Genomic DNA, 24,874 nt, shown 5'->3' with positions numbered 1-24,874 from the left:
CCCACACTTCTCAGGGTATTTTTCACAAAAAATACCCTGAGAGTGTGACCGTCTGCTAACACCTCCCCCCCCACGCTAAGCTAACACTTACCTGAACGCAGGAACTGGTGATCGGTGATCTGGTGAGTTCCTCTGTGATGCCGGCATCTCCTTTTACAGCACAGAACTTCTGACCAGCGTCACAGAGCAGGAGCCCGGTGATCAGCTGACCGGAGTTGCAGAGGAGCTCACCGGATCCACCAGTCCTTGTGTTTGTTTTGCTTTCTTTATTTTTTACATCTATCAACTTATAGTGTATTTAGATAGACAAGGTTGATCAGAGCAGGAGTCTGTGAGACAGGGAAAGCTCTAATAACGCAATCTCCAGGTGCCAATATTATCGCAGGGTCTTGTATTTTAGTAAATTTGGGCAGATCACGTTTTCCCATTACAAGTATGGGAAATGTGATCTGCTTACTAAGATAATGCAAATGTAAGGGTTTGGAGTAGTGTTTTAATACATTTAAGTGATGCTAAAATAATGTGAAAACACCTGTTTTTACATTATTTTAGTAAAATGTGGCATTTGCGAGATTATTAGTGTAGAGATGTGGAGTTTGGTATATTTTTATGACCTTCATTATGTAGACACCAAAATATTGACAACGACAATATCGACATATTCAAAATGTCGGCCGGTAATAATGTCACACAATTCACCTTAACCCTAAAATTTCTGTTGTCGACATATTAACTGTCAACATTTCATGTGTTGTCATTTTAACTATGTTGACATTATGGGGTCGACCATTTCACTGTCGACATTATGCTTCAGGTGTTTTGTTTGGTATGCAGTCAGGAAGCCGACGGTTGAAATGCAGACCAAATGATAGGCGTCAACGAAATCCCGTTGCCTATCATTATTCCTACACCAGGGGGCCCGGCATACTGAAACAAGGTAAGCCGGGGCGATGGACACAGACAGCAGCTTGGTGGTGGGTGGGTTCGGCTAGGGGCTCCCGGGGGAGGTTAGGGATAGGCGCACAAACCCCACCACCACCACCACCCCCCAGTAGGGTTAGGTTTAGGCTGCAGGGACGGGGGGTTAGGGTAGGCACTAGGGTGGTAGGTTAGGGTTAGGCACCCCTAAGGGAGGGTTAGGGGAGGAGAGGGTTAGGTTAGTTAGTGTACTTACCGATCGTGATTTTCAGTGGTGCCGGTCTTCCAGCGTCAGGATTTGAACCGCCAGACATAGGTCCAGTGGTCATTCATACCGATCCCATTTTGTTTAAGTGTAGCAGGCTGTCAGAGTCTTAGGTATTTATGTAATAAGCCTAGAGAGAGAAAAAAGGACGGGGATAGAGCATACATTCCTACTTATGAAAAAGCATTTTGGGAGGTTGTATCAGCAACACCTATGAACGCGCGTTAAAAAGCACGTGTACTGCTGCAGCTGAGAGGTGTGCCATAAAATTGATTTAAATCCAAGTGTAAACGAGCCCCAAAGCAGTTAATAAGATCTACTTGTTGATGAAAACCTCTGATACTTTTCAGAAAATGCATGTACCAAAGGGATCATTGTGCCTTATAACAAATGGAGAGAAATTATACTAATGACATACCGGCTTTGGTGCCTCCTCCCGGGGCGTGGCGGATGGGGAAGTGGGTGGTCCTGGGGGCGTAGCGGCATGATCGCGTCATCGTGGCCCCACCACCCACTTTACTATGCAGAAGAAACAGACATTGTATAGCGTGTTGGGGCCACGATGACATGATTCACCGCAAATTGCATCATCAGTGAGCACCAGACCGCCATCTTGTGCTCTGTAAGTGGGCAGCCTCGGGGGAAGGGGGTGTGCGGGTGGATAGGAGGACGGCATGGAGATTGCGGGCGGTAGAGGAGGGTGTGGGAGACTTTCCTACATTTCTGGGTGGTGGTGGGAGCCACTCTATTTTCAGGAGCCTCCCAGCCATTCCAGGAAAGTAGGCAAGTATGACTAATGATCCCATTTGAAAGTATATTTATTTATTTATTTATTAACAGTTTCTTATATAGCGCAGCAAATTCCGTTGCACTTTACAATTTGAATCAACATTAACATTATACTGGGTTGTAAAAGACATAAATACATGACATACATAAGGGTAATAGGGCCCTGCTCGCCAGCTTACAATCTATAGGGAAATAGGTGTTGATACACAAGGAGAGGTGCTACATATTGCAAATTGGTCAGCCCAATTGAAGATATTCTTGGTGGGCTGTATAATCCAATCACACTGGGAAGTTGGCCTAGGGTTAGGAGGATGTTAAATTGAAGAAAGAGAAGATGTGATAGGTGTCTTCTATAAGAAGAGAGTTAGATAGGGAGCTATAAAAGGTTAGGTGGGCGGTCCTGGAATCTGATAACCTTGTCTAAAGAGGTGAGTTTTCAGAGAACGCTTGAATGTTTGGAAAGTAGTGGAAAGTCTTATTGTGCGTGGGAGGGCATTACACAAGGTGGGTGCAGCCCGAAAGTCCTGTAACCGTGCATGGGAACAAGTAATGCGCAGGGATGAGAGACGCAGATCTTGTGCAGAATGGAGATGTCTGGTTGGAAGATATTTTGAGATAAGTGAAGAGATTTATGTTGGTGTGGTTTGGTTAATAGCTTTATGTGTGAGTGTAAGTATTTTAGATTGAATACGGTAGAAGACCGGCAGCCAATGGAGGGACTGACAGAGTGGATCAGCAGACACTGAATGTTTGGTGAGAAAGATCAACCTCGCAGCTGCATTCAAAATGGATTGTAGTGGGGAGAGCCTGTTTTTGGGAAGACCAATCAGGAGAGTATTGCAATAGTCAATGTGGGAAATTATGAGTGCGTGTATTAGAGTTTTTGTAGTGTCTTGCGTAAGATATGGTAAAATTTTGGCTATGTTTCTTAGATGTATGTAAAAGGATTTAGAGACAGATTGAATGTGGGAAACAAAAGACCGTTCAGAGTCAAGGATCACACCTAGGCAGCGAGCTTGTGGGGTTGATTGTTGAGTTGTCATAGAGTAATAGAGATATCAGGTTGGTAACTGCTATTGGCCGGTGGAAATATAATTAATTCTGTTTTGGATATATTAAGTTTGAGGTGGCGAGATGACATCCAAGATGAAATGGCAGAGAGACATTCAGTGACACTGACCAGCACAGATGGTAACAAATCTGGGGAGGATAGGTAAATTTGAGTATCGTCCGCGTACAGATGATACTGAAACCAAAAGAGCTGATTAGTTTGCCAAGAGAGGTGGTATATATTGAGAAAAGCAGAGGACCTAATACTGAACCTTGTGGTACTCCAACTGATAGAGGTAGCGAAGTGGAGGTAGAATCAGAAAAGCGAACAGTGATAGAGCGATTAGATAGGTAGGATGAGAACCAAGAAAGGGCTGTGTCTTGAATACCTATGGATTGTAGTGTTTGACACTGTTGACCACTCTCTTCTCATACAAAGGCAGCTGAGAGATCTAGAAAAATTAGAAGTGAATAATGGCCTTTAGCCTTGGCAGTGACCAGATCATTTACTACTTTAGTCAGTGCTGTCTCAGTGGAGTGTTGGGAACGAAAGCCTGACTGAAGTGGATCCAATAAGTTGTGGGTGTTAAAGTGTGTGAGGCGAGTGTAGGCAAGTCTCTCCAGTAGCTTGGAGGGGCAAGGTAGCTGGAAGATAGGACGGTAATTTGAGAGAGAGTTAGGGTCAGAATTTAGTTTTTTCAAAATGGGAGTGATCACTACATGCTTGAACAGTGATGGAAAGATACCAGTAGAGAAAGAGAGATTACAGATTTTAGTTAAGTGTGGAATGAGCACAGGAGACAGAGCTTTACTGATTTGTGAGGGTATAGGATCAAGAGGAGAGGTAGTAGAGTAGGAGGATGAGAAGAGTGTAGCTATTTCATCTTCGTGGGGTCAAATGATGAGAACGTGCCACTGGGTTCAGGTAGCAAATTGAACAAGACCCTGGCTGAGGAAGTGCATACCATTTCATTTCGGATATTATCAATCTTGTTTTTGAAATAGGAAGCAAGATCTTGTGCACTGATAGTAGCAGGTGGGTTGGGTGATGGAGGGGTAAGAAGTGATTTAAATGTATTAAAAACTCGCTTGGGGTTAGAGGCTTGGGCAGAGATAACAGATTGGAAAAATGTCTGTTTGGCATTATCCAGTGCGTTACGATAAGAGTGGTAGATCATCTTATATGTGAGGAAGTCACTTGGAGTATGAGACTTTCGCCACTGACGTTCTACTTTCCGTGAGAGTTTTTGTAGGTGTCTTGTGAATTTGGAATGCCACGGTTGACGTCGAAGTCTACGCGGAATGTGATGGGTAGCTGGAGCTACTTCATCAAGGGCTAGTTCTAGGGTCTGGTTCAGATGTGATACAGCAGTCTCAGGAGAAGTGAAATTAGAAATGGGTAAGAGTGATTGTTGCAGAGAGGTGGATAGTTGTTCAAAATTAATAGCATTAATATCTCTGCGGGTTTTTAGGAGGTTTGGTTGATTTGCTTGGCATTGAGGTTGATGTAATGGAGGAGAGTGTGCAGGTGATAAGGTTATGATCTGAGAGAGGGAAAGGAGAATTAGTGAAATCAGAGACTGAGCATAGTGTGGTAAATACAAGATCAAGGCAGTGGCCATCTTGATGAGTAGAGGAGTCAGTCCATTGGGAGAGACCAAGAGAGGATGTTAAGGAGAAAAGTTTGGAGGCATGAGGGGATTGTGAACTGTCAATGGTGATATTGAAATCACCCATAATAATGGTGGAGATGTCAGAGGATAGGAAGTGAGGGAGCCAGGCAGAAAAATGTTCCAGAAATTGATTGGGTGGTCCAGGTGGACGATAGATAGCAGCAATGCGCAGAGAGAAAGGAGTGAAAGTCCTAATAGAATGTACTTCAAATGATGTAAATGTAAGGGATGGTACCTGTGGAATAACTGTATATGTAAAAGATTGGGACAGTAGTATTCCTACTCCACCTCCTTTACTATTACCAGGCCTGGTGGTGTGTGTGAAGTGTAGACCACCATGTGAGAGTGCTGCAGGGGAGGCAGTGTCTGTTTGTGTGAGCCATGTTTCTGTTAATGCCAGAAAATTTAGGTTATTAGAAATAAAGAGGTCATGGGTGGATGTTAGTTTGTTGCAGACAGAGCGTGCATTCCATAAGGCACAGGGGGTCATTCAGACCCACTCGTGAGCGGCAGTACGCTCGCAAGCGGGTCGATGTCCCCCACTGCGCAAGCGCACGACGGAGGGAGCTCCGTCGTGCGCATGCGTGAGACCCGGAGAGCGACGGGCTCCCCATTGCTCCGGGTCTCGCACCAAAGGGGGCGTGCTGTCGATGTTGATTGACAGCACGCCCCCTTTGGTGGGCGTGCCAGGGGCGTGCCTGCCAGACGGAGGCGTTCCCATGGGAACGCCTACCGTCTCAAGCTGGCCCCACTGACATCACTAGTGATGTCAATGGGAGTGATTTTTGGCTCTGATAGAGCCAAAATCACTCCAGGGCTTGCCGCAGCAAGACCCTACCGCAGGGTCTCCGTCGCAAGCCCGATCATCATGGACGCTCGCATAAGCTGTGGGTGGTAACCCACAGCTATGCGAGCGTCCAAGAGGACGCTCCTAAAACAGGTAGGAGGGCCCTGATTCAGAGCGAGCGCTCTGGTCAGAGCGTTCAGCTCTGAATCAGGCCCACATTTCAGTGTTTTGGAGGGTGATGGGAGGCATGTCATGTGTATGAGGTTTGCTGGATTTATATTCCGTTGTGAGTAGGGCATGTGTGTAGGGCCTGGATTTGGTGATATGTCACCAGCTAAGAGAAGTAGAAGGAGAGAGATATAAATATAGTTCTGTGTTTTGTATGAAAGTTTTTTATGGCAACAGGTTGTGGATGTTATGGTCAATTTTGAAAGATAAGTAAATAGCTCATGTGTGTTCACAAGAGGGGAGTAGATTATTGAGGCTGCAATGTGTATAAAGGGGTGAGCTGCAGGGAGAGGAAAGGATGCAATAACCTTAGAGAACATGCCATGGAGTGAAATAAGAATGAATAATATTTGGTACATGATGGTTTAGAATAAAAAGAGAAAATCCATAGAATACAAATACTTATAGTTTGCATTTAGAAATTACCTGCTTTTTGATGTTGTTCAATGTTTGTTCAACTGTTTTTTTAACTGTTCATTTTGCTACTTTTTGCATAGGATACTTCATGCATGGGATGCCCAGCTCAATCGAGCCCAGCTCTCTAGATCTGACTAGTAAGATATACTGTGGCTGATTAACATAGGCTACATCTGAGACAGGTGTTAAATTGCCTTGTGTTTGACTATGTAAACAACAGCCCAGTTTGCCATCATAAACTATGCTTCACTAACAACAACATCACAAAAATAGGAAATGACTATTGCAACAATTAAAGATATCCCATACATTTAAATAAGTTGAATGAATAAAGTTCAGAGTATGATTGCAGGAGGGTGGAGATCACATACCTGAGAGATGAGAAAAGAAGATGGTTAGATCCAAATAAATGTAATTTGGTTTTTAACTGTTCGTTTTGATACTTTATGCATAGGATACTTCATGCATGGGATGCCCAGCTCTCTAGATCTGACTAGTAAGATATACCTCCTCTTTTTAAATATCTATATATAAAACCACTTCATAATGGGGGTATGGTGCAATCATAGATATTGCTAGATTCTTCAGGGAGTTTTCTACTATTTCAGGGAGTCTCACTGACAATTAGGGAGAGTTGGCAAGTATGAGATAAAGTACCAACCAATCGGCTGCTAACTGTCATTTTTCAAAAGCCGCCTATAACATGACAGGAGCTGATTGGTTGGTACTTTATTTCTCTCCAAGGTTTAGTATATAGACCCCTTAATGTAATATGTGGAGTTTAGTAGTTTGTGTAGGATTGTTAATGTACTACATGGTGTACTGTACAATGTGAGTGAGTTTCTAGTAATATTGCTGCTGTTGTACAAGTGGATTGTAAACCCCTAAACCTGTAATTAATGGTACACTGATTCCAACATAGAACATGTCCCCTCCATATGACTAATTTAGTCCTCACTAAGTTCTGCCTACTCAGTTCAGACCCCATAGTCATTGGAGTTTGGCATACATGTTGTTAAAGTCAGTGTAATATGAGGGATGGGTATGCCTATTACTGTAATCCGTGCTTTATATGTATTTGGATGACAGATGCCATGGCAAGCCCGCTCTTGCACTGATCCCATGCCCTGACACATGACTTGCCTGGGGCTTAGCGCTGGACCTCACATGTGATAAGTATAGCATGTCTGTATTCTTGTGTCAGCACAGCATCTGTGTGTGTCACAGGGAAAGGGCCGGCACCTCAGCTGCTCATGTGCAGGGCAGATTCTAGCTCTATAAACGCTGTCAATTTATTGAGGTTGAAAAGTCATAATGCAAGTGAAACAGGCCAGATAGTTAGTTTGACTGATAAATGGATCACACAGTTTTATAATACCTGCTCATTTGTTCTAGCTCCACTTTGTTTGTATTCAGCAGTATCTCACTTCCACATTTCAGGTATATTGGCCTACATTTTATGTCAATTAATGATTGTGTAACATGATGCATTATGAACGTCTTCTGTGATAGAATTTATAACAATCAGGGAATGTAAAATGCATCTGACTATGAGTTAGGATTGCAAGTGAAGTACTTCCCTTTCCCACTAGAGAATAAAAAGGGATATCCGGCATCCAAGAGCTTAACTAGTGGTTTAGAGCTGGGGTTCAAATTCTGCCAGCGGTTGGCCGAAGTGAGGAAATCCCGACAGCGGAGGTAAGTAAAGCAAACCCTCCTACCCGCTCCATAAACCTAACCCTCCCGGGGTGTGCCTAACCATAACCTCCCCCAGGGGTGCCTAACCCTTCTCGGGGGGTGCCTAACCCTAAGTCCTCCTGGGGTGCCCTAAACCTAACCCGCCCCCAAACCGCGGCTAAGAGGACGGGTGCCCGTACTTGCCTCGTTCAGGCGTGCTTCGTTCTGCATTCCTGCGTTGATATTATGACATGCATCGGTATCTTGACATGTGTCAAAACTCCCTAGCCAGCATTCCGTAACTACATCCTGTCTCATGTGAATTGGTACTTTTGTGTGGCCATGTCTCTTCCCGGTAAAGGCCACGTCCCTTTTTTTTTTTTGGTGCATGTCTTCGCCGCAAACTATGCCTGTTTAAAATATAGGGGGGCACCAATGCTCTTTCTGGCATAGGGCACAAAATGCCTAGTTACGGCTCTGGGAGATCTATTTGTTTGTTTGTGTGTATGTATCTATTAATGTGACTGTGTGTATCTATTAATGTAAATGTGTGTAGTGAGATCTATTAGTGTGTGTGTGTGTGTGTGTGTGTGTGTGTGTGTGTGTGTGTGTGTAGAGAGATCTATGAATGTGGGGCCTATTAATCAACACTAAAATAACGTTATTAAGGACATTTTCCTTAAATAACGTTATTTTGGTATTCATGTAGCCACTTAGCACAGGAGATATCACAGATATCTCCTTGCTAAGTTCCCCTGCGTTAATTTCCACACTCCCCATACATTAGTATGGGGATGTGGAAATTATGGTATTCATCAAATTCCGAAAATTATAAATTTTCGGAATTTGATGCAGTTACTATTCGCCACTGTGAGGTGGCAAATAGCAGGTGAAACTTACCTGTATCCGCGTGTGCAGGTCCCCCGACGAGTCCCTTCGGCGCTCTCCTCCGTCCTCAGGCTCCGGAGGCTGGTCGGACATGTGTGCTCCCCAGCAGAGCACAAGAAAGTTTAGACAAAAAAAAAAAAGTTTTTTTTTTTTTCCTAATCTGTCATGTGGTCTGCTGGGAAACTACATGACAGACCAGTAGGACGGAGCCGTAGGCTGCTGCGCGGACAGGTAAGTCGGGGGGGGGGGGGGGAGGTGAGCGGAGGGGGGAGGGTGGTGGGGGGGGGTACACAAACTTAACGCATCTGTAGGCAGTGCTGCGCATGCGCTGGTTTTACAGATGTAACAGCGCATGCGCAGCACTGTTTCCAGATGCGATAAGGTAGTGTAGGCAGGGAAAAGTATCTATTTCCCGAAAAGCTGTCATCGCAAAAATGACAGCTTTTCGGAATAGTTACTTATGGAGAGGTGGAATGATGAATTCCACCTATAATTAGGTGCATTTTACAGCCATCTGCAATCTTCCTCAAAGTTGTTTTCAAAAGTAGGGAAGTATGGTTTAGAGGGCCCTGGTAAACTCCCTAGGTGGGCTTCCTATTTGATTTCTATAAACCCTTATGTCTACATGTTTTATCATATCTGAATAATTTCTGTATCATGCTTATTAGAAATACGTAGCTACTCTAAATACAATTTACAGTGAAACTCCAAATCATTGAACAACACATATAACACAATATATGTAAACTCGTTCAGGCAAGGACATTCTAAAGAAATGGGATTTTATTGTATATGCAAAATATGTTAAATTCTTACTTGATCGTTTACTTCTTTGGGTGCATAGAAGACAGGCTGAGCATATTTCACACACTCCAAATTGAAATCAAACCACTTTGCACCAAACTCTTCACAGGTTTCCGATACCTCAACTATAGCTCATCACAATTTGGGATATTATTAGAACTGCATGTTCCATGATTAGGTTGTCCTTTGATATCTTCTATTCTAGTGTTCCATTCTATTCTAGGGGGCAAATTTACTAAGATGGGAGTTCTATTAAGAATTGATGTTGCCCATAGCAACCAATCAGATTCCAGGTATTATGTTCTAGAAGGTGCTAGATAAATAAGTAGAATCTGATTGGTTGCTATGGGCAACATCACTTAGAACTCCCATCTTAGTAAATTTACCCCTAGGTCTCTCCATAGGTTTACATTTTTCCTGTTTTTCTCAATTCGTAACCGGAGAAAAAAATCGGCAATTTTCGGGAGTTTAGCGCGCTTTCCTTCCTCCTCTCATTATCACAGCACATGAAAAATGTTTGTGATTATACTAGGCCATACTTTCCAACTCTCCCTCATTGTCAGGGAGACTCACTGAATTGTAGCAATCTCCCTGTCTCCCTGAAGAGTCTAGCAATCTCCCTGATTGCACCTTACCGCCATTATGAAGCTGTTATATTATATAAAAAAAACAGAGATATTTACATTCAAATGGGATCATAGGTATCATTTCCCTGCAGTGGTTGTAAGGTACAATGATCCCTATGGCTACATGCATTTTCTGAGAAGTATCAGTGTGTTTTCATCAACAAATAGATCTTACTGCATGCCTTGGGGCTCGTTTACGTTTGGATGTAAAGCAATTTTATGACACGCCTCTCAGATGTAGCAGCACACGTCCACTTTACCGCCGTGCTAGTGCTGCTTTCACAATCTCCCTGAAATGCCTTTTCAAAAGTAGGCAAGTATGATAGGCACCTACACAAAGAGATGGTAAGGTTGAAACTGGCAAGTTATTCGCGAGCGTTAACAATAAATATCAATACTCTCTTGAGCATAAGGATCGATGTGGTCCCCAATCACTAACACGTCATTTTATAGCAGCACCTGCAGGTATAATAACCCTCCTCCTGCTAGTAATCATCTATTTGTCCTGAACTGTGCTGCTTGTTCATCATCCCCATCCACAGCAGCAGCGTCCTACATGCCTGGGCTCATCTCCTCCTCATTCAGCCCAGCATGCAGCCAATCACTTCTCTCTGTGCTCACTGCGCGTCCCTGTAGTTACTGTATGCTACTGCTGGAATCGCCTTGAAATTCTGTGGCCTTTAAAGAATCCCAGTATTCAGCCTTGTGCTTTTCTGTGTTCATGGAACTCTTCTGGTTTCAATTTGCCTTATTTTACAATAGTTCATTATTCCAACTGCTATAACAAATAGCACTTGTCTGTACCACAACACATTGGGGTCAATTCACTTAGCTGCAAGTCGGTGCAGCTATATACCGCATTTACGGTACCCTATGACTCGTTGCTTTTTGTTTGTAGCCGTACAATAAAATACAAATACGGGATGAGGGGAGAGGGGGTGGTGGGGGGTATGTCGAGTTCAGGTGCTACTGTTGGCATTTCCACAGTGTTACATCGGCAACTCGCCTCCCTTGCAGCTAATTGAATGTACCCCATTGATTGTGCCTTTCCACTGTACAGCATATCTATACATTTGCTATGGAGATCAGGAATACGGTTTCTTCTCATTTACGCTCGGTGGAATTTTGCTTAATTTTATGCATGTATATAAATATTGTGTTTAAGTTTTTTAAACTTTACATCAAGTGCTGATCTCATGTAATACTCTATTCTGTGTAGCTTTATTGAATAAACTTCTATTGGGGCAACATTCACTAGTATTCCACTAGTTTTCCATTCTACATATTCCCAGTACCACTTTACTTGGAATCCGTACTGCACATGCGCAGTACCTCTTCCTGAACATTGTGTGCGCTGTAGACCAGGTAAGTACCAATACAGTAACTCCATCCTGAGATGGCGCTATGTTTATAGAACAAGCAGAGTTGAAGTTGTGATAGCCCCTTCTCCTGCAGAAAACTAGAATAGGGGGTTATGCCAGTATAATGGATATTTTAAGATTTAAATAAAGTACTAGCACAAGTGGCTTCTTTTATGAATTGGAAATGCTTCACCCTGTTAGAGTACTGCTGGAGTGTTAGCAGTTAGGAGTTTTATATTTGTTTTCTTAGTAAACATTTTCAGATAGTCTAATGTTACCTAGAGAACAAATATAATATGTTGCCTCTTTAGGAAGGAATTGCGGTCAATAAAGCCACGTATCCACTAGCCGATATAATGAACGAAATCGTTATCATTATATCGGCCAGTGGATATGTCGTCAGTGACCAGCGATGCACGTTCTCGCTGGTAGTTGACGACGTCGTTCATCGCCTGAACCTGCTGTCCAACCTGACTATATCGTCAGGTTGTGCAGGTTCGGGGATGAGGAAGAGTGCTGGCACTGAATGATATCGTTCAGTGTGTGCTCAATGTCGTTAAGAACATTGAGCACACCACTGCTGGGGACACACTACATGATATCGCTCATGGAGCGATATTGTGTAGTGGATATGTGGCTTTAGACTTTGCAATCAATGTTGGCAGAACAATTCCTGGCAGGAGAGGTTGACCTGTTGTCCTTGAGGTCTAAAAATATCTTTATAGTGAACGGTATATTGGTTCTCATGCAAGGTAAGTGCATAAGAACACATTTCCATACTCCAAAGATGCATATGAAATGCATTCTTGTAAAGAATTTTGTGTTCTCTTATGCCTGAGAGAGGACAGGGATCGGCAAGCAAAGGCTAAGTACGGTCACAGGCATGTTCACATCAGGGGCGTAAATACAGAAGAAAATGGAAGGCAGTCTCCTCCGGGTGTCAGCCCTGAAAGGGATACACTGACCTTGTCCATTGCTCCAGGTTCTGCTTTATGCTTAGGAATACGTAGGTAGCCCAGGGGGCATGTGCCACAGTCCTCCCTCTCCTATGGCCCCCACCCTCGAGTCGGTTCACTAGGGATGGATCTCCAGCAAGTAATCGCCCTAATGTACATAAAAGGGGCACGGCAGAGGCTACAGTGCATGGCCCCTCCCTCCTTTGTTGCTTCTTCCCCCCTCACACATGCGGGACTTGCTCCCTCTGCTGTTGCTGTGGGAGCAGCAAGTAGCAAGAATGGAAAGCCCTGAAAAACAACAAGTAGTATTTGTGTGCTGGTTTGTTGGTAATTAATTGGGGGAAGTGTGTGTGTTTGCTGCTGCTGCAGTTTTGGCATGGCAGTGAATGCAGGGATGGAGAGTGAGTGGGTTTTGCTGGGGTGTTGGAAGTGAATGAAGAGGGAGGAGAGTGTGTGTCTGGGTGCTGCTGGAGTGTTGAAAGTAAATGTAGGGGGAGGAGAGTGAGTGTCTGGGTGCTGCCTGGGGTGTTGGCAGTAAATGTGGGTTTGGAGGAGTGTGCATGAGTGCTGCTGGGACTGGATGGTGTTGGCAGTGAATGTGAGTGAAGGGGGGCACCAACAACTTTTTTGCCTCCAGGCTTCTGGTATGAACTTTGCCCCTGGTTCACATAATTGTGACACAGACCTGGACACCTCCTCAGATGCACCTGACATCTCTTGCATGTACTGGAGGATTAGTGCAATGATACATAATTGATGGTAAGTATCAGCAGCACTACCTAGCTGCTTCTAATTGGATGATTGTGTACTGACTCCTCCAGCCGATAGTACTTGAGTATTAGCGTTGCTTCTATATTGTATCATGTCGCTGCTGTCCATTCACAATTCGTAATTATAATTTTGATTTGAAGTAGATTGAGACTTTAAAGTAGTAAAAAACCTATCTGGAGGTGTTTATATTTGATTATATTTTTAAAATTGACTATTGTGTCTATAACTGTCAGGATGGTAGTCTCAAATGTATTTGACACTGTTTTACATTATTGTTTTGTTTAGTCTAATGTGTCTACAGCAATTATTACCAACCATATCTATACATTATACTTAGGAGTAAGTAGGCCTGATGCAAACATTACTGTTTACGTGTTACACATAACATAAATATGCTCTTTTATATTCACATGGCCTTTTCTGTGTATGTTTGGAATGTAAATGAGTCCATCTAAACATGAGCCCTCTGTTATTCTCTTAGAGTATGTACTGTTGTAAGTATATTCAAGTCTGTCAATGTTTTAAAATGTTTTTATGACACTGTGTATTTGAACCCATATACATGTCATTTTGTATACTGTTGCTAGTTATTTATTATTGTGTCCCGTCTGTTCTGTTTACAGAGGAGTGCATATTCACCGTTTCCCCAAAAACTAGTGATACTGTTCATCTACAGACTCCAAATTGGGACACCGGGCTTCCAGATTATGTGTCTCTTTCATGGATCATCAATTTACCTAAAAAGCTGTCTGGGAAAGTAAAATTTTCTAAGGACAAAATGGACATTATATGTGAAACGGGCGGCGCCTACATCAACATAAAAGAACAGGGAGGCAATGAACTGGCCATAGTGCGAAGAGAGGGTGAGCAGCTGCCAAGTCCCATGGAAATATACTCTCCATTCTGGATAAACATCTCCAACTGCAAACCATTTATTAAAGGAAAAAGACTTAAAATGCAGATGTCTGTTATCTTCAATCAAGTGACCCCAGGTAAGTACCCGATATGCAGGCTTATGCCTACTGCAGGGAAGGATAGGTGCTAGTATGGTCGTCCAGTTTGGCCTATTAGGACCACTGGATGCCCAAATAACTACATACTATTAATATTCTCTATATTCAAACAAGATGCAGATAAATGTCTTGTCATGGCGGTTGCATGGACTTTACCCAGAAATACGGTGGCAACATTATGAAATCACCAAGATCTCCTCTAGGAGGGGCTGGCTACATTAGGCCAAGGAAATGCAATATATGGGGGAGAATTATCAAACCTTGGAGAGAGAGAGATAAAGTACCACAAATCAGAGTGTAAGTGCAATTTTACAGGCTGTATTTGAAAAATGACAGTTATGAACTGATTGGTTGGTACTTTGTCACTCTCCAAACTTTGATAAATCTCCCCCTGTGTCTATGCACTCTCCACTGCCCTTTAGTAGCAGTTGTAAATGTAGTTGTAGTGATCTGATTCTTGCAGTCCTGAGTACAAGAAGTCCAGGATCATGTGTAGGGGCGTTTCTAGAGAGGAGGGGGACCGTGTGCAGTCTCTGGCACGGGCCCCCTCCTCTCTGTCCGGCGGCCGGCTGCGCACTAAGCTGTGCACGGCCAGCGCCGGAGTTAGACTCTAGGCACTAGAGTGCGCCCAGAATCTATAGAGCATGCGCAGGTCACCGGGAAAATGGCCGTCGCGGCAGCCATTTTCCAGTCATTTTTACAGCGCCAGACCCCCGCGCCGGCGGGGGACTCCGGAGAGGTAATTAATACTATGGGTGCAGGGTGTGCGGTGCGGGGCCCCCCTGGACCCAGGGGCCCATGTGCTCCGCACACCCTGCACCCATTATAGATACGCCTCTGATCATGTGACAAGACACTTCTGACTTCCCTAAAAGGTTATTTGAAAACAAATGGAGAGATTGTCCATACCAACCAATCAGCTTCTAATTGTCATGTTATAGGCTGTGCTAGATAAATGACAGAAGCTGATTGGTTGCTAAGAGCAACTATTTAACAAGTCTTTTTTTTTTCCATCTAAGGGTGGTGGTAAAGACTCCTCATACACCTGCCAGCCAGTGTCACTTAGTAGCTCTCTGGCAAAATTTTATTAGTACTTTGTGACTACGTAATTCATTTTATATTGTGGCAATTTCAAATCTGGGTACACACCTTTTTTGATCTGCGGCTGATTGGGTTAAACACTCCCGATAAGCCGAGCAGCGTGGTCCCCTGTCAGCTGCCTGCAGCCCCGTACACACTGACATGTCATACCTTAGTGTGTATGGTTTTCTGTGGGATCGGGAGGTTGGGCCGAGAAATATTAAACAGCACATACGAACTGACCTGCAGTGTCATTATAAGCTGCTAATTGGTTAGCGCTCCTGCATACACACCTATACAATCCTCGGTCCGATCACCCAATATCGGGTGATGAGACCAAGGAATGTATAGCTGTGTACTCTGCTTTACTGCCGCATATTGATAAATACAACTTTATAACTGTGTCCGTGTTTGACCAAAGTGCATATATTTGGGTATGCTTTACTTGGAAGAAGTAGCTGATTAAATTGTGACATCATATTAAATTCTATTATTAGTTCTAGATACATAAAACTACAACTTCACTATAGTTGCAAATAGCAACTGTAGTGGCCTCTAATGACATTCACAAATATGCATGTAAAAGCTCCCTGTCCTGGCAGAATGAGATATTTTGCATTGTATTTATACTTGCTACGTAGCAGTCTGGAAGTCAGTGATGCACTCACTATGGGGCCTGCAGGTGAGTGGTCTGAGGTTGTCCTTGTCCTGCCACTACCATGGCTGACTGCAGTACTCTTTAATGGGATTACTGACGGCAATTGTGCTGTGTGCAGGAAAATACACATGTACACAATCTCAGCTGAAATATTCCTGGAAGGACCTGAAACTTTTTTCACAGAGATTTGTAGTTACAGTATTCGTAGTCATTGGATATAACAAACAACTTTGGGGGTCTATTCATGATATTAATTATCAAACCCCCATAATTAACATTCTAATTTGATGCGAGCGCCGGAGCAATTCATTATAGACACAGCTGATCCAAAAATCAACTGTCTTCCCGAAGTGTATCACTGCTCCAAAAGGAGCAGTAAATCTTTTCACTGCTCCTTTTGGAGCAGTGACGCTAGTACGCATGTGTGACCTACAGGTCATACATGCGCACAAGAGCCCCGACGTCCGGCGGAAGGAACCGGACAGGGGCGGAGGGATCCGAAAGGATCCCTTTTCGCAACCTGGGACTCCTTCCCTTAGGGAAAGAGCAGGTTGGGAGCCCGGAGCGGGAGCATTTGCCATCTGAAAATGGCGAATGCTCCCGCACTCAAGCTCTGAAAATATTTGTTCTGGGCTTGATGAATTCTGTCCCCATACTAGTGTATGGGGACAGCGGGCTATTCTGTCAGAGGAAGGTAAGCAGGAGATTTCCCCTGCTTTTATAAAAATTAAGTGATGATAAATAGGCCCCTCAATAACCAAAGCTGGAGGGAAAAATTTACTTTTTTGTCCTATACTCCAAAGAGTTGCCTAGTAAAAAGAAGTGGGTAGGTTAAAGGTAATGCATTTCACAGTTTTATATTTGTACTGAAGAGTTTATAAATCTGCTTTCTCATGAACCTGTTTGGTAACCCCATGTCACGTTAAGTATTGTGTGAAACATACGTGGTCAATTTCACATCCATGCACTTTCACAATGTACAGTATAAGAAAGGATTGGTCCTACTGTATGTCATACAATCTCTTTATTTTCATTTTCACAGGTCTAAAAATAATATTGATTGCAGCAGCTTCCGCATTTGCTGTTGTATTGGCAGTGATCATAACCATTTGCTGTATCAAAAAAAAGTAAGTGTAAATTCATGTTGCTTACATATGCTGGTGTGCAGTACAGAATGTAAGGTATGCTAGGAGTACTGTACACCATGTCTTAATATTTGAGTAGATACAATTTGCCTGTCCCATAATTAGGGGGTCTATTTATTAAAAACTTTTCTATCTAAAAATCTGCATCGCCACATATAGATTTTATTTGTACTGCAATTCATCAATACAGGGCTCTGGTGAAAACCCTGCTACTATGAGAGTGTTTTCTCTCCTCACTGCCAGCCTAATGCAGCTGGTGAGCAGTTTGTGGACTATGTGGAGCTTTGTTCTGAAGGTGATATCTGGCTTCGCAAGTTCCCCATAATGCCGTCTACAGATGGCATTACCCAGGGACGAGAGGCCTTTCTAAATAAATTGAGGCAAGCATCCATTCTCCTAGAGGTTGGTAAACTGAGAGACCCTTTCGCCTGTGTTGTTTATTTATTTTTAATCCCCAAACCACGAGCAATTGTTCACTATTTTTATTTATTTTTTTTAGTTTTCTTTCCTTCCAACCTCAATTTCTGTACTTTAATTTATGATTTAATGTATTATTAGGTTAGGGTAAGGCACTAGGGGGGGAGGTTAGGGGTAGGCACCCCTAAGGGAGGCTTAGGGTTAGGGGGGGGGGGAGAAGGTTAGGGATAGCTTTTATACTTACCCTGTCGGGATCTCCATATGCTGGCCTTCCGGCGTCTGTATTTCATCCGCCGGGCTGACGTCCGGCAGTATAACATACCAATTCCGTTTCTCTCAGCTTCTCTCGAATTATATAAAGGTTAGCTCATCTATTTATAGCCGCTTACTGCTGTGACTACAAACCTCTTTGGGGATATCAGACTCTTACAATTCATCAAGCCTATACCAGTCAGTGATGGTTTGCAGGTTCCCGTCTGGGTCAGACTACTGTGGCTGCTGGCCAGGCATTTTATTGTAAACCTTAGCCAGCAATGTTAGGCTACCGTCACCAAGCAAAGAATCCTCACAGAGAAGTAAATGCCAGCACGACTGTTTGCAATCTCCATCGCTGCAATAAGCAGAGATACAGACTTGGTTATCAGTGGATATTGATAAATATACCCTTTAACCTTGATGTATATGTTTTCCCCTATGGTAGGTAATAGGTATATGTATATACATAAAGGATAATGATGAAACCTCACTTTGAAGGGATGTTACACTCATTATACCAAAAGCAGTTTGAAACCTGATGCAGATAGTTTGATACTGCATTCTTAGTGTATCTGACTGAGAGACCAGAGGGAAAGCCTATAATTGTATTTAATATTAAAGATATTATCTATGTATTTTCTGTAAAAAAAAAAAAAAAACCTCATTACGCATTAGTTATAGGCCTTTCCCTTTTGTCACATATTTATGTTTATATTTTTTTTTACACTGCAGGAAAAAGCAGATAGAGTCCCCAGTGGGTATTTACAATGCCAAGGTGAACACGGAGGTACCCAGGCGTCATGCCATCTTCAAGAAGGGTAGGAAATCTAACGAGTCCCATGTCTACGCAGTTATTGATGATACAATGATCTATGGCCACCTTTTGCAAGAAACCAATGGATTGGCCCCGCAGGTAGATGTATACCAGCCTTTTGAGGGGCGAATGGGTGATGCGCCACCTGTGCCCCCGATGATTTTCCCTAATGGAAGTACAAGGGAAATTAGGGAAGAAAAAATGGAGGACCTCCTTGCCCAGTCAATGAGAAAGAATGAAATTTACACTTTCTGTGAATCAAGACAACCTGTAGAAAATGAAGATACCAGTATACCGTACATTGAAGAATCAGGAAATGGAACAATGCTGCCTGCGTGATATATTCAGGATGGACAGATGTTATTTATTTTGGAAGGAACGACACTAAAACTGGCTGATAAGACTTTTATATCCAGTGTGGTATACAGTGAATACCCGGCATCAGGGACATTGCTCATCCGTGCACATCACATCTGGATAGTCTTCAAAGCATATCTCGCTACACAGTGTGAATAATTGATGTCTTGGCAGCTTCATGATTGAGTGCAAACTTGCATATGTTATTCATTGAAAATGTCCACAAACCGTGGGGAAAATCCATAAGGAGGAAAGATTTTTACTTGGAATTGTGTTTTTGTGCGATTGTTTTTTTTTTTTTTTTTTTAATAAAAAAAAAAAAAAGTTGTAAATATTTTTTTTTCTAACTCCAATTTAATTGTCCCACACATGATATTACAACATAATAAGTGCATGCCACCATAAATAACATGTTCTAAACATGTTGTACTATAGTTATAAGGTGCATACACACACAACGATTTTTTGAATGATTATCGTTTAACGATATCGTTTAACGATAATCGTTTGAAAAAATCGTTCACTTTCTGAGTCAAACGATGAACGATTATTGTTCATACGCGTTCACGTTTGTAGTTCAGTCAGACTTGTCAACTCAACGATTTTCATTAAGTTAATATGCAAAAATTGTTTGTAGTTCATCAAAATCGTTCATTACAATTAAATGAACATAGTAAATGAACAACTTTAGTAAACTATTTTAGTTCATTTTTTCAAGGTAGAAAATCGTTTACTAAAATTGTTCATTAACTCAATCGTTGTGTGTGTATGCAGCTTTAGAATTGGTTCTTTAATAGAACCTAATACTACTACTATTATCCTTTTATTTGTTATTTGCCAAAGTACTAGGCAGCTATAGCATTGAGGGGGGATATGGATACAAACAAATGACACACAATGACCTGCAGTAGAAGGTAAAGATGGTACTACCCACATAATCTTACAATTTTAAAGGCATGGAGCACAATTGATACATAATGCAGTGGAACAACAAGAGCAGCTAGTAATGGGGAAAGTGTCTGCAGCTACTGTAGGACAGCAGCATGATCAGCCACAGGACCGGATAAAGGCTTGTGGGGGCCCCAGGGCAACTAAGTTGCGGGGGGCCCCTTCAAGCCACACAGAGTCGAGCCCAGCCGTGCCCCCAGTAGCAGTCCCCCCTCAACAGTGGTCCCCCCAGGAGTACCCCTAGTAGTAATCCACCTCTATGCTGTGTCCCCCAGTAGTAGTCCCCCCAGCAGTGCCCCTAGTAGTCCCCCCAGTAATCCCCCCCAGCAGTGCCCCTTGTAGTACCCCCTGCAGTGCCCCTAGTAGTAGTAGTAGTAGTACCCCCCCAGCAGTGCCCCTAGTAGTAGTACCCCCCCCTGCAGTGCCCTTTGTAGTACCCCCTGCAGTGCCCCTAGTAGTAGTACCCCCCCAGCAGTGCCCCTTGTAGTACCCCCTGCAGTGCTCCTAGTAAACCCACCCCCCCCCCCCCCCAGACACACACGCACACACAAAAAAAACAACTACCACTTACCTTAATCCCCGCTCTGTCGTCTGCGCCTCCGTCTGGCGTCCTCCCTGGCCGGCCCGCCCTGCATGATGGGAGAGATGTCAAGGCGTCTCTCCCATCAGCCACTGTGGGAGCCGAAAGACGGAGGCTCCTGCAGTGGGAGCAGCAGCCAATGAGAGTCTGACTGACTCTCAGCGGCTGCTAAAACAAACACACAGCTGCCGGCACCGGCGGCTGTGTGTTTCTGCTGTGTAGTACGGACAGCACTTATGTGCCATCCACACTACCGCCCTGCCCCAAGCTGATGCAGCAGCACTGACTGTGCTGCTGCATGCAGTAGAATGGCCGCAGCTGCAGAGCGCCCTCCTCCCGGGAACAGGTGCCACCGGCACCTGTTCTCGGTAGGGTCACACCGACCTTGTGTGGGGGCCGAGGGACGACCGCCCCTGTCGACCCCCCTTAATCTGGCCCTGATCAGCCACCTATAGTAAAGCAGCCGTAGGTGACTGGCATTATTGTGCTGCGATTGGTGGTGTGGCGTGGTTGTAAGGAAACTGTGAGGTGACGAAATATTAAGGCGTTCAGCCCCTGGCAGTCATGGCTTTCCTTTCACAAAACATATGAGATTCTACCAGGAGATCAATTTACACACACAATCTCCAAATAAAATCCGTAACCTGCATAGGCAAACACAGGGGGGTTTCCGGTTGCCTGGAAACCTCCCTCCCCTGCCCACACCATGACCACAATACAAAATAGTAATATAATAGAATTTTACTAGCGTTGCATGTTCTCAGTATCACAAATTAAATAATTAGTACCACCTATGCATCTATTAACATGTGTCAGCCAATAATAAATACACCTATGCACCAACTAGGAGATCTGGAAAACATGCACTGTTAGGGGTGCACTGCTATAGACCATCTATAGGCTTAATTATTAATACTGGATAATAATACACTAGGGCAGTGCAAGGTTTTTCTGCTGCTCCCCCAGATCTGAAATAAACACATTCAGCTCAGGCAGGATGGCTTAACAGCCGCATTTAATGGCTTGCTGTGATAGCTGGTCCTGTATACTGTATGCTGGAATTATGACACACAATACACTTTGTATGACGCAGAGATGCATAAGTCCTAATTATGCCCTCTTCATGGACTGGCCACACTCACGCTAAAATCAAGCATTTGGAACCGCCCCTCAAGAAATCCTGCATTTGCCACTGACCTGGGAAATGTCTATATGCTGCTAGAATAGAAACTGGCAGAACTCAGGATGACATTGCATTGTGTTCACCATAATGAGGCTGATGCTGAGTCGCACGCAAAGTGGATGTAGCTGCAGGCTTCCGCTGAAGCCTGATTGGCTACTTTATGCTGATGCAAGTATCCATTCAACTAATGCCGGGAATTTGGCATTTGCAAGCGAAACCCAATGCTGCCTCTTATTTTACGCTGGCCACCACAATCGGCATAATTAGTATCAGAGCTGTCACAGGCCTTATATGTGCTGCCCCGCCCCCTTAGCGCCCAACATCATGATATCACACTGAGCTGGCAGCACCGGGAAGTGCAGCGCTGATTTCAAGCTCCCTGAGATTGCTCCAGATCAGCTGCACAGACTGTAGGGTGCCTGTCTGGAGCATCTAAAGGTCAATCCGGCAGTGACACAGTCATACAGCAGTGATCCTAGCTGCAGGGTGTTGTTTCAGCCAGCAAGGGCTGTAGAGCAACGATGGTGCCTCCCACAGAACCCCGCGGCACCAGTAGCACACCCCTAGTTACGGCACTGAGTAGTATCTTAACTTGTAACAGCTCCATGCTAGGTGCAAGAGATATGTCAGGAACAGACTCGTACACAGGACTCAGGACCTCATTCAGAGTCAGTCGTTGTGGCTGCACGGTCGTACGCCACCGATGTTCGCTAAACTGCGCATGCGTAAAGTTCGCAATGCGCATGCACAAACTAGCCGCTACGATCAGAAATTTCTCTCTCCTTGAACACAACCAGGTCGGTAGTTTGAGTGACAGATTGAGGCGTTTGTGGGTGGTAACAGGGGAAGGTGCTTGATAACGGGGGAGTGGAGATCCGAACGCAGGCGTGCCTAATTATGCGAAAGGCGTTTTATGGGAGTGCATAATTAACAAAATAGTGTCATGGCACACGTGACATGGGAGGATTTTACACTGACATGATCGTAGAGCTTAAGAGAGGGTATGGTCAACCGTAAGTTCTACGAAAAGTTCCGATGGTTTCCGATGCTCGCTATTAATCCTTATATGGCCGGAGATGACGTGTAATGCGTACGAGATGGGGGCGTTTTTTTTGCGTTCCAACCGCTTCCTCCCCTTGGTCGGCCAGCTAACGATCCGACCTTAGGGACGCAACATGCGAGTGCATCATTTGCATATCCGGCCCCTTTTCCAGTACGACCGTGCGGCCGCAACGACCGACTCTGAATGAGGTCCTCAGAATCGCAGGGAGCATTTGAAAAAACATGACACTCCCACAGCGCAGGACGGTTACATGCTCTCGCATTGTTGCCACCCCAAAAAACTCAACTTCATGTAAAAGCAGATATGTGTGATATCAGTACGATTCGTATATATGCTATTCATACATAGAGATCCATGTGACTCAGAATCAACCCCAATATATGCATTAAGAAAAAAAATAATTTTACCACTTGCCTTTCCCTTTTCCCAAGTCATACTATACTAACTGTGTGCTTTCATTCCAGCACTAATCATGGCTGGGAGCTGTTAATGTTGGCATTGCTGCCATATCTGATGTCCTTATAGAAATTGATAGTTTCCTGTGGTGTCCTCACCAAGATAGGAAGCTTTTCATTTTGTGAATATTTTCACTATGAAATCAATGTCTAGTTATTGGTGAGTCTGCTATCTGTGTTAATGCATTAGGTATATGGGTGTGTAATATATAACAGTACAGTCAGTTTGTTACAATTTCCCCAGAGGTCTTCCACTTCAAGATCTAGTAGTTGGTTGATTTATTAAACTAACAAAGCCTTTTCTACAGCTGTTTCTGCTAGGAAAAAATAGCATATAAATCGCTGATCTCGCTGCTGTATCATATTGCTTTGCACACTAGTGCCAGGTGTACTTGCCTACTCTCCCGGAACGTCCGGGAAGCTCCCAAAAATCGGGTGGCGTTCCCAGCCACCTGGAAAAGAAGCCAAGTCTCCAAGTGCCTGCTGCTACATCGGCCACGGCTGCTCAAGCCCCGAGTGAAGTGGGTGATACAGACTGCTGATGGCTTGATTTGCGGTAAATCCTGTCATCTTGGCCCAGCCCCCCACCGTACAATGCCGATAATCCCTGTATTTTCTAGCAGGGCTCATATGAGACCTCATCATCCAGACACAGCCTTCTAAAGCTGCTCCAAGCCCCATGCAGTGCCGATCTGGCTGTTGCCTCCCGGAGGGGGCAGCCTAAAGGTTGGCAAGTATAGTAACCGGGCTGGATCAAGGTTTGTATATGCCCCAAACAAGAAAATTTTCAATATGACAAATTGGAGCGTTGTACTAATCTAAAGTCCGAACTTGTCCTCTCATTCAAATTGTTTACTGTACAATATATCAGCCTTATTGGTTCGCACATGATCAGATTGAACATATCCAATTAAGGCCCTGATTCGGAGCCGCTCGCAAAACGAGCGCTCGCTCTGAATCGGGGCGGCCGCTTTGTTTTAACAAACCCGGCCTCCTGGCCGCTCGCTAAGCTGTGGGTGATCACCCACAGCTTTAGCGAGCGGCCAGGTGATGGTCATGATGGTCGAGACCATCGGGCTTGCGATGAGACCCTTGTGGTAGGGTCTCATCTGCCGTAGCCCCCAGTGAGCTTCCGGCTCCGTTACAGCCGGAAGCTCACTACTGACATCACTTGTGATGTCAGTAGGGCCGCCCACAAACGGCAGGCGTTCCTTCAGGAAGGCCTCCGTTTGTCCAGCCACCCCCCCACCCCGCCTACAAAGCGGGGCGAGCTGTCGATCAACATTGACAGCCGCCCCGTTTGTAGCGAGCCCCGGAGCGAGAGAATTTGTCTCTCACTCTGGGGCTTGCGCACGCCGCGCGTGCGCAATGCCCACCATCGACCCGCTTGCGAGCGGGTCTGAATCAGGCCCTAAGTGTGTATGCACAGCCATACCTGTTTGCATATGCGCACAGTATCAAAACTGGTTACACGAGCATAACTGGTCAGAAAAGGCTTCACTGGTAAGAGCTGTCCTGACAGAATGAAATTGATACATACAGTCGTAAACCGAACTGTGAGAATGGGATAAATAATAGTTATTTTGGGGTGAAATATGCAGTATTTGGTAAATAGACCCTGCATTGCTAGTACAAAGGTTTCCAAACGTGGTCCTCAAAGTACCCCAACAGTTCAGGTTTTAGAGTTATCCATGGT

The 24,874-nt window shown here is 44.2% G+C and overlaps 1 protein-coding gene across 2 annotated transcripts in view; it reads left to right on the top strand.

The window, feature by feature from the left end:
* CDCP1 (CUB domain containing protein 1) overlaps positions 1 to 19,230 on the top strand; it is a 97,324-nt gene extending 78,094 nt beyond the window's left edge. For both annotated transcript variants that reach the window (XM_088462992.1, XM_088462985.1), the window contains exons 7-9: positions 13,834 to 14,202; positions 17,004 to 17,088; positions 18,511 to 19,230. In XM_088462992.1, the coding sequence (XP_088319118.1) occupies positions 13,834 to 14,202; positions 17,004 to 17,088; positions 18,511 to 18,931 (875 nt within the window). In that variant the 3' untranslated portion in view covers positions 18,932 to 19,230. The remainder of the gene's footprint in view (positions 1 to 13,833; positions 14,203 to 17,003; positions 17,089 to 18,510) is intronic.
* Positions 19,231 to 24,874: the final 5,644 nt, after the last annotated feature.

Source organism: Taudactylus pleione, unplaced genomic scaffold (assembly GCF_031769625.1).
Source record: "Taudactylus pleione unplaced genomic scaffold, aTauple2 ptg000053l, whole genome shotgun sequence".
Lineage (NCBI taxonomy): Eukaryota > Metazoa > Chordata > Amphibia > Anura > Myobatrachidae > Taudactylus > Taudactylus pleione.
This window is presented reverse-complemented; position numbering and strand designations above follow the sequence as displayed.